Source organism: Nansenia antarctica (assembly GCF_963989245.1).
Source record: "Nansenia antarctica genome assembly, chromosome: 19".
NCBI lineage: Eukaryota > Metazoa > Chordata > Actinopteri > Argentiniformes > Microstomatidae > Nansenia > Nansenia antarctica.
In genome coordinates this window covers 17,227,657-17,238,474 of record NC_137692.1, presented here as the reverse complement: position 1 = coordinate 17,238,474, position 10,818 = coordinate 17,227,657, and the positions used below count along the sequence as shown (strand labels likewise).

The 10,818-nt window shown below is 43.4% G+C and overlaps 1 protein-coding gene across 1 annotated transcript; it reads left to right on the top strand.

Moving 5' to 3' along the window:
• Nucleotides 1–372: 372 nt before the first annotated feature.
• On the top strand, nucleotides 373–8,706 carry b3gnt2b (UDP-GlcNAc:betaGal beta-1,3-N-acetylglucosaminyltransferase 2b; the record flags this gene model as incomplete). The annotated part of the gene is made up of 2 exons (XM_080549145.1): nucleotides 373–410; nucleotides 7,496–8,706. Exon 2 carries the CDS (start codon nucleotides 7,507–7,509, stop codon nucleotides 8,704–8,706), a length of 1,200 nt encoding a protein of 399 aa, XP_080405271.1. The 5' UTR covers nucleotides 373–410; nucleotides 7,496–7,506.
• Nucleotides 8,707–10,818: the final 2,112 nt, after the last annotated feature.

Genomic DNA, 10,818 nt, shown 5'->3' with positions numbered 1-10,818 from the left:
CCACCAAGATGACAATGGTCTTGCGCCATTTCAGCCCAGAGCCCCTTTCCTTTGCAAAGATTTTCATGGGATGGATGGAAGCAATATGGTGGTGTTAACCTAGCTATCTTAAGCTAGCCTAGTTATTCTGTGTTTTCAGATCTGTGCACACAAGGGATAAGGGCAACTGTGTGTTCCTGTGTGTGCTTATGTTTGAGAAAGATTTAGTTCCTAGTGCCTAGCTATTTTAGCATGGATCTCGTGAGATGTTGTTGACACAGTTTGTCTCTTTGCATACAGATTGTTGCCACACCCCCGACCTCCTACCTCGCATCCCTTTGGCTGCTGCTCCCCAAGGTAGAGCTCAGTATGGGGTAAGAGCTGAGACAAGACAGAGAGGACACCCCCTGCAGACACACTCAGCTGCACAGGTAAATACAAAAACACACCCCTACACACCTGAGACACTCCCTTGCTAGGTAACATGCTGTTGTCATTGGTTATCCACATCCCACCCACGTGTAAAACAGTCACCTCAGCCAACCAAACATCTTAAACCGGTTAAATCAAACCAATCATTGAGCCAATGTTTTAGATAAAGAGAGTCTTTCCACCCTGCAATTGAGTGGCTGAGCACAAGATCAATGTGATTGATTTAGGTGGATTGATTTATCTCTGGTTGATGAATAATAGATCACAGGACAGGCTAATGGGGTAGTTACCATTGAATCCAAGCTTGAAGCAGGCAAGTGCAACATTTCTGCAAATATCCCTGATATCATCGCAAATATAAGGTCGTATTACTCCAACACAATTATGATTTCTAGACACAATAAAACATTTTATTTTTATTTTTTAAAAGCAGTCGTAGTACAGTACAAGATAGGTTTATAACTCACATGAAGGTAATGGACAGTCAGTCCCTGTACAGTGCTATCCCTCAGTTGTCTAACAAAACAAGTGGCAGAGCTACTTTGCTGAAAAACAAATTCCAGATTGTGGCTTTAAGAGCTATTCACATGTGGAAAATTGGCATAATGCACCTTTAAGAAATAGTTGATTTCATCAACTGTAAAATTATCAGTCTGTGTACCGTAATCTTGCTTTTTGTTAAAAGACCATTCAGTAGCTATCTCTCCTACAAGTCTGTGAATACGCAGACATTGAGTGGTGAGCTTGTCAACATGTTGTTCTGTTTCCTCACTGAAAGCCAACCCCCACTCTCCGTACCTATGTTTTGAGGTTAATACGAACAGGTTTCTTTCGAGCTGTGTAGGAGAGAAAGAGTTTCTTTGTGTGTTCTTGTGATTTTATTGTGACGTTATTAATATCATTGAGTGAAGAGGAAAAGAGAAGGGTGGCAGAGCGCTATACTGATTGAGTGAGAGAGGTGGGAAAGAGGTAGAGACAGATTGAGCAAGAGAAAGTGGGAAAGAGGAAGCACTGGAGACTCAGAGGCACTGGTGCAGAAGTGTTGCTAGGAGGCAGATGAGCTGAAAATAGAGGGGGGGGGGGGGGGGCACATGCAATAGGTAGAGAGACATGAGTGATGGAACTGATTGAGCAGAAAGTGATGGAGAGGGAACAGTGGTAGAGCCAGTCATCTCCTTATTAAAACTAGCACCTGAGAGTAGGGTTGGACGGTTTTATGGTCTGTGGTCTCTGAAAATATATTTTTAAATTACATATATATTATTTTTTAAATGTCATCACAACAGAACACCATCAGAAATTGCTAGGCCAATATATAATAAACGCCTTAAGAGTGTGTGGTTGAAGATTCTATGAAAGCGATTTTTGTCAACAATGTACTTTGTCAAATAAATGACCTGTCTAAAAAGACGCGGTGAGGCGGTGACGGATCATTTATGCACTGGGTGTTTGAATGAGCACGTGCTTGTTGTAGAAGGAGGTTAAACTCACGCATTGTGTGCTTTTACTTGCAAACTAGGTCTCCGATCTCTTCGTTCCCATCCCGTCTACAGCTGTTTTTATTTATTTTAGCACTGCTCATGGAAAGTGTTCGAGCAGGTTCGCGGAAAAAATCATAGGGCTTCATCATTTGAAATTGGTGGCTCTGTCAAAGCCATACAACAATGTGATTTTGAATCCCACGGTAAACTGTAAACCTCTGTATTATTTGGAGACGGTTTAACGGTATAAAAAAAGCCTATCTGAGAGCAAAGACCATAGCCTCCCCTCTCACTGCTATTGAAATTACCATTACTGGGCGGATAAAAGCACGATTTTTTTGCATGATGTTTCCTTAGGGTCTATCATATAATTTTAGCCGTGGAGCCCCTGGACAATGTCTGTGTAAAACATGAAATTGCAAGACTATCAATATCAATGAAATATGTGGAAAAACCCTGCTATTTTCAAGTCCCTAAGCATCATAAGATGATCAAATTACTTTTACATGTATCTTAGATTTACTTTGACATTATTTAAGTGTGTTACATGTCATGTATTTAGAAATGGGGGGGGGGGGGGGGGGGGGTTTCAGCTTTTAAAATGATCGTATAGTGAGAGAGTGAGGAAAGTGGGGGAGAGAGAGAGGGGGAGTCATGCAGCACAGACTATAGGCCGGATTCAAAACCCATGTCGCTGTTATAAGGGCCAGCCTTTATGGTAGTCCAGGGAGCCACCAGGGAACCCCATGTTGTCTATTATTTGTTACAATTGCACTTGCAACGTGGTGGTGAGCAGTCCAGATTTGCATTGCCACATTTGCAGATGGAACAGTCCCCTTTACAAGAGCATTTGATCAGCTCTCTGCATGCTCTGGAGACCTCTGGAATTGTCAGCCAAACTGGCACCCATGACCCTGATTTGTGTGCTGGTCGCCCAGATCACCTGCTTGATACACTGCCCGTCATCTGCATCGCCAAATTCCCATTGTGTTCCTCTGCTCTTGCACCATCCAACAAGCCCCGCCTACCTGGATATATATCACACTCTGGCACAGAAACAGACATATTTTTCAAAGCTACAGCTGGGACAGAGGTGTAACTGTCAAACTGTCAGGAAGAGCACTTTTTTCTTTTCTTTTTTTGTCTTTTTTTTTTTTTCAGAAGGTGGTACCGTAACGGGTGGTCTATTCACACCCGGCTCACTCTTGGTTGGCAACTGAAACAGGCTGATTCCAGTCCCATGAAATGAGGTCACAGAAGTAGTTGAACTTGGGTTGTGGTCGAGGTTGTTAAGGGCACCGACTGTGAACAGCGCTTTCCAGAGACAAGCAGGAGCCACAACACCATCTGCTTCAAAGTGTTCACATGTAAAAGTAGTAAGCCAGTCTTCAATTTGGATAATCCTGTCGTACGAAATGCTTATACCCATAGGGTATAACTGCTGGACACGTTTCTTGCTTCTGGTTTGTGCATGTACAGTACAGGCCAAAAGTTTGGACACACCTTCTCATTCAATGCGTTTCCTTTATTTTCATGACTATTTGGTACATTGTAGATTCTCACTGAAGGCATCAAAACTATGAATGAACACATAGGAATTATGTATTTAACAATAAAGTGTGAACTAACTCTAAATATGTCTTATATTTTAGATTCCTCAAAGTAGCCACCCTTTGCTTTTTTGTTGTTAAAATATATAATAATAATATTAAATATAATATGTGTTAATAATAATATGTTATTATATATATATATTTATTATTATTATTATATATTTTATTAACAACAACAAAACAATATTTTATTAACAACAAAAAAGCAAAGGGTGGCTACTTTGAGGAATCTAAAATATAAGACATATTTAGAGTTATTTCACACTTTTACACATCATTCCACATGTGTTCATTCATAGTTTTGATGCTTTCAGTGAGAATCTACAATGTAAATAGTCATGAAAATAAAGGAAACACATTGAATGATAAGGTGTGTCCAAACTTTTGGCCTGTACTGTACATTGATGCCAATGTAGATGGGGAGTGGTGGTTCACGTTCCAGAGTGTGTCTGGTCTTCCCTGCAGTAGGAGTTGCCTGTTTTTTTGTGCTGTAAACGATGCAATGTCCAATAGTGAGGCAAGCCTGAGAGTCACATTTGTCTTGATTTTTCAAGTTTGAACCATTCATCACCATGGAGAAAAAAGACATTAGACTTGAAGGCAGTGAGTTATCTTGACATTTTGTCGGAAAGGAACCCGTGAATTTGAAGCCTGGATGGTTGAATATGTCATTTATGATAATCGTTGCAGCTTTTGCCAGGATAAGCATTTTCATTACAAATTCACTTTAGGGCTTCCTTTAACATATTTGTCATTCCTTCCTTGAAAATTAGAACTGTGTTTCTTCCATCATACTTACGGTTGGGTATCGTTTGGGTTTTATCCGATACCGGTGCCAAACCGATGGCTAGTGTTTCCCCTAGGTTTGCTGCCTTGGGGGGGTTTGGCATGGACTGTGGCATAGACCCCCCCCCCACCCTCGGTGAAGATAACTCAGCATTAAAGGTTGGATTGGGGGTAAGACCCTGCGACATACCAGCGTCATGTCCAGGGGGTGTACTTGTACATCAAGCCGCCTCACGCTACGGAAACAGGAGATGGAGGCTCCTGCCCTATGGGCCATTAGGCTCGAGAACCATCAGTTCTCAAGGCTACTTACTTATGTGGTCTTGACTACCTGTCCACTTTCTCACCTGGTTCTTGCTCTCTCTCTCTGGTGTGCCGACACCATCCTGCTCTCTCTCTCCTTCTCTCCCTCTCTATCCTCCTCTCAGACACTTTCTAGTCACATTAATAACGACCAATTTGAACCAACTTTCTCTGTCAGAACACTCAGCAATTATATTTGCCACCGTTTCAACTTGCTTACTTTCGTCAGTGCGAAGCGAAGTGTGGAGAGATAGGTCTGGCTATGCGAGACTACTGGCTTGGTCTGGCTTTCAGCTTGGTCTTGTTGACTAGTTTCTTGATCCCCAGTTCCTCAAGTCGATTCACATATGGAGAGTGGATCTCGGACAGCTTGAAGAGAAGAACTCCAGAGTCCACAGATTTCTGAATGTAGTTCATTAGTTCTATGAAAGCTTGTGACTCATTCATTTTCTCATCTATGTTTTCTGGAGATTGGCATGCCAATGAGTAAGACGACGGTGGCGATTTCTCAGCCTGACTAGACATGGTAGATGTCAAGTGCCATTAAATCTCCTCCAACTATCCTAGTCATAAGATTAGTGTTATTTAATTCAGTAATCATGGCTCGGATATTTTGGGCAGCATCAAATGTTGACACTTTATGGAGAACACCGTAATCTATGCCACTTTCACAGAATAAGCACTTTTGAACATCCAGTTTTTGCCGCTTCATTTGCTTTTCCCTCCAGAGTCATCAGGATTGTGCATTCTGTTTTTTGCCTTTGCCAGCTTAGAATTGTTACATTTCAGATGGCAAAATGTGCCATTTTGTGCCATTCCTTTGTCAGAAATGAACTGTAGGCATCTGTTTTATGACCACTTGTCACAGGGTCTCTCAAGGGACATCGCAAGTGTTCCCTAACTCTAGCTTACTAGCCTATAGCTAACTATAGGTTTAGGGTTAGCCCTCAATTTTGTAAGCCACACATTTGGTAAATTCCCCACTTCCCCACTGTCTCGACATCGGACTTTATACTGTTGCAAGGGCTTATCTACAAAGCCAGAATAGCTAGTATCTACAGTATTGAGCTATCTCAACATTGCAAGACACACATTTCTCTAAGATTAAGACTCAGTGGGAAAACTATACTCAGATTAGGAATGAAAGCAAATGAGGAATGAATGCGAGAGACATGGACTCACTCAGTTTAACCTCACTCTGGTGGTAGGTCTAGGCTATATATATATAATGGATCTCGATGACTAGAGTGAGCAATAGTAGTGACTAGCAGGCTACAAAAAGACAAGGTGATGCATGTGTGAAACGTAGAGAGAGACAAAAGATTGTCTTGAATGTGGAGGATCAGGCCTCTGAAAGGAGAACTAATACAGACACAAAAAAGGAGAGGGAGAGATGGAGGGTAATTTGAATGTTATCCGAACAGGGGAGCTGCAATAAATGCCAAGAGGAGAAACCTGAAGAGAAGCCCCCACAAGGCTGAATGGCAGTATTGTTCTCTCAGTCTGCGCTGGCCAGTTTGTTCCAAGTTGTCCTACTACTTTTCTTCAAGGTGGCTCACGTGGGGCTCGATCCTGGGTGGCTGAACGTCTCTCTCTCTGTCTGTGTGAGGGAGTTAGCGATTAGCGATGTTAGCTTAGCAGTCTCGTTGTGTTTTAACTTCAATTTAACATGACTTCCCGTGGTCGTAGCGGGCTGGCTGACAGCTTAAAATGACCGTGTAGACCTGTTGTGTGTGTTAGAGAGAGAGACACTGTTGTGTGTGTTAGAGAGAGAGACACTGTTGTGCTTCCTTATTAAAGCTAAACTATTGCCGATCGTATGATACAGGTCAACCCTTATCATCTGTTCACTATGCAGCATAATATGTCAACAACATATCACCTTTGCTTTAATGCAAACAATCATCTGACTTAGGCCATTTTTGTGTTTACAGGGAGGTCAGTTTGCACACAGGCTTACAAGAGACTTGCAGGCAGTTCATACAATAATATGCTTATAGTGTTATAGCAAGTGAAAGCAGAATGGCGTTGTAATGGTTTTAAATGTCTTTGATTGGAACTGGAGCCAGAGACAATAGCTTGTAGTATGTTCATACATCTGTGGGGCTGTGATTCCACCTTCACAATCAACCTTTACGCAATTAGTTGAGTCACACAAATGGAATGTGATTCATTATTTTGATAAGGACCTGCAGAATGATGGAGCTTGTTTGGGACTGGTAGCTGCGGGCAGTGTGTGTGTGCGTGTGTGTGTACGTGTGCGTGTGTGTCTGCGTGCGTTCTCACGTGTTGTCTCTAACTGTGATGATGAGGTTGGCACACAGTGCTGTGATTATTCAAACACCACTGATGATGGTAAAGTGCCTTTGATAGTGAATGATCATGATCTTTTTGGGTCCTAAAAAACAGTGTACAATATATTCTTCAATCGTGTAATCTTTGTTTTACCATGTTGTCTCTTGACATTGAGGCAGTGATTGCTATCATGAGGGCTCTGGAATGAGGAGCACATGCTTGCTGCTTCAAAATGTCTTTAAATAACTTCTCATTCTAGGCTAGAAGACTGTCTGTGTACTTCAAATATTCCCATTCAGATGTTTAGACTGTACCAAATGACACTTTTAAGAAAATCTTGCACAATTTAAACATATTGTGAAGTATACTATTTCAGTAGTTTACATTCCTCCTTGAAGCTTTGGACATTTGTATTTACTTGAACAGTGAATTCTTTTTTTGAGAAAAAAGAATTCCTCACAGTTTCTTACATTACCATGAACTGAGGGGAAATTTCCATGAAGTTTCCTTGAGGAACAACGGTGTGTGTGTGTGTGTGTGTGTGTGTGTGTGTGCACATGCGCGTGTGGTATTACATGTTTCTCCCTCTCTCTGTGTCCTGTGTAGGTGAGGGTGAGATGGCCAGCCTGCGAAGGAAGATGAAGGTTCTGGTGACAGTGATGATGGTCAATCTCTTCATCTTCATCCTGGTCTCTCGCAGTGGAGGCCAGGCCAAGACCAGCCGCAATAAGGTCAATATACCCTCCAAACGCTTCTGGGCAAAGCTGGCCCCCAGCCAGGCCTACTGGAACCGCCAACAGCAGAGACTGGACCTCCAGCACAATCCCATCCTTGCCGCCAATTATAGTGTGGTGAACGGTGCAATGCCTGACTGGCTCAATGACACAGGCCTGAACCCTGACCCCTGCCAGCCTGACCTCAGGGTTACCACTCAGGTCAAAGACTACAACTCCCTACCTGGCCGCTTCAAGGACTTCCTCCTCTACATGCGCTGCCGCTCCTACCCCCTCGTGGTGGACCAGCCTCACATCTGTCGGGAGACTCCTTTCCTTCTTCTGGCCGTTAAATCCCTCGCTCCGCACTTCGACCGTCGCCAGGCCATTCGCCAGTCCTGGGGCCGCGCCGGTCTCCTGGCCAACCGCACCGTCGCCACGGTGTTCCTGCTGGGAAACGCCACGGCCGTGGACCACCACCCAGACCTGTCAGAGATGCTCCGCTACGAGAGCGCCAAACACAACGACATCGTCCAGTGGGACTACCGGGACTCGTTCTTCAACCTGACCGTCAAAGAGGTGCTGTTCCTGGACTGGATGAAGACCCGCTGCCCCGGGGCTCAGTTCATCTTCAAGGGAGACGACGACGTGTTCGTGAACACCTTCCGCATCCTGGACTTCCTGAAGGGCCTCTCGGGGCAGCGGGCCCGCAACCTCTTCGTGGGGGACGTGATCACAAACGCGGGGCCGCACCGCGACAAGAAGGTCAAGTACTTCATCCCCGAGACCATGTTTGTGGGAACCTACCCGGCTTATGCCGGGGGAGGGGGGTACCTGTATTCCGGGGACCTGGCACTGCGTCTGCACGCTGTGTCGCAGCGCGTGGCGCTCTACCCCATTGATGATGTGTACACGGGCATGTGCCTTAGAAAGCTGGGCTTGGCCCCTGAGAAACACAAGGGGTTCAGGACCTTTGACATCGAGGAGAAGTACAGGAGCAACCCCTGCGCCTATAAGAGCCTGATGCTGGTGCACAGCAGGACCCCGCAGGAGATGATCCAGATCTGGACCTGGCTCAACGACCCCGACTTGAACTGTCAGTAACATTGACGATTATCAGCCATTTTGGGTCTTCTTCACGAGGGATATCTTTGTCTTTCACGGGCGGAGCGGTCACCATTGCTTTACGTTTGGGAAGTTGTGACTTTGAAAGTCGTACATTGGCAGCTTAATGTTGTCCTGAGAGTTGGGTTGTTGTTGGTGGTTAAACCCTGCCAAAGTGGGATAATCAGTGCATTTCCCCTAAAAATGAAGAGGGCCTGATGACAGGATGATGTTAACATGTAGCTGTGTTTTCAAAGATGTCCGACCAGTATTTTGACATTAAGTCCTGCTGTCATGGACTTTCCGATATTAACCCTGCCTCAAGCACAGTGGCCAACTCTTCTTTGTGTGCACATAATTTATAACACAACTATTTATACAACCTTTATGATCGTGCTTGAACATTGCATCTGCTCCCTGAAGGGGCTTTGAAAATGCTGTATTATGAGGAGATGGAGGTTAATCGTTTGATTGCTCAGCTGGTCTGGGCTCAGCTGGAGTTCGGTAGAGATATCCAAATGCTGTCAGCTTCTGCTTCAGGTACTCACTAGCCATAGAAATCTGCTAAAACTCTGGCTAGTAAAAGCATATTTCCACAGAGAGCAATGTTATTTTCTATCTACAAAAGCTCCCACTATGACAAGGATAATGGTAGAACTGTTACCAGGGCAATTAAAGCCGCTAGGTTTTTCTCAGAAGGTTTTGCATTACTGTACCTTCTGTCTGTGAGTCAGTAGACATAAATACTGTTGATATATCTAATAACTTTGGATGCTCTGTTCTTGTTTTAAAAAAGGTCAAAAGTACCAAGTGTGCTTAAATGTACTGTACATCCCAAGCTTCAATCTCCTTGCAATGATCTGCAATCTTGCCTCATGTTTTTTGTTTGTTTATTAAGTTAAATGTATTGACTCACAGCACAAATCTTTTTTTTCTTTCTTTTTTTTTTATTGTCTTTTTTTATGTTGAAACAAAAAGATGGTGAAATATGTTACATTACGTCCAGATCTAAATGGATATTTTCCCTCCCTGTGTGTGAGGGTTTGACACCTAATTATTGACTCATTGTGTAAATGAAGGTGCTTTGTCTGATGCCAAATGACTTTGCATGACTCTCCATCTTTACAGTTTGTTCGTTGGTGGAAAAGTAGTAAGAAAAGAAGTAAAAGTTGCCTTAACTACAGATCTAGGATCTAGATTTACTTTACGACAAGTCCTAATCTGAACCATTTAAAGCGGAGGGGGTGGGGGGGCAAACCCCTTGTCAGTGTGTACCTACTGTCTTTTACACTACTGTGGGCAGTATCCCAACACGCTGTTAGACCACCCCCTGCTGGATAGGTTTTGAATTTAATAATTCTTGCTGCTTTATTTACACACTGGAGCTGTTATTTTTTGCGACCCGTATTCCAATACTTTCCAAATGCCTCCTCCTACGCTTCCTTTGTTTTGACATTTGATATGAAAACAAGGTTATCCACCACATGACATCTCACTATCTCACTGTAAGAGAAATCATAGAGGAAGGGAGGAGTGCCGGAGGGAAAGAAACATGGAGCAGAGGAAGAAAGGAGGCGTTTTGAAAGTGTTGGAACAGGGCCCAAGACAGGGTGCTTCTGGGTGTTGTTGTCTGAACTGAGCTGTCACTTGTTTCATCCTGTGAGGGCATATTCACAAGGTGTTAGTTGGAGCTGAATGTATCTCATACGAATGGTCAAAGTCAAACCAAAAACGGTTACATATCACGCATGCTGCCTCTGTTGTTACGGTTACGGTTAGGGTTAGGGGCCAGGAGAATGTTTACAGGTGTAAATACTTTTTCGTTCATTTTATAACTTATAGCTTTTAACTTCTAAAGCTCACTATTTCAGCATCAGCTTGCAGCCATTGTCTCTAGCCCATGTAGACAAAGCTTTTAATTATGAATAGTAAAATATGTCACATCACACAACACCACATCGTATCAATCACTGTTATTTAGTAGAACGATGGCTTGAAATTCAGGGCACTTGGAGGATTTCTGTTTATTTCAATCTCTGTTAATGTGCATTCTCTAACCATAACCCTTCCCATTTTTTTTCTCTCTCTCTTTCTCCCCTTCTTCTCCCTCAC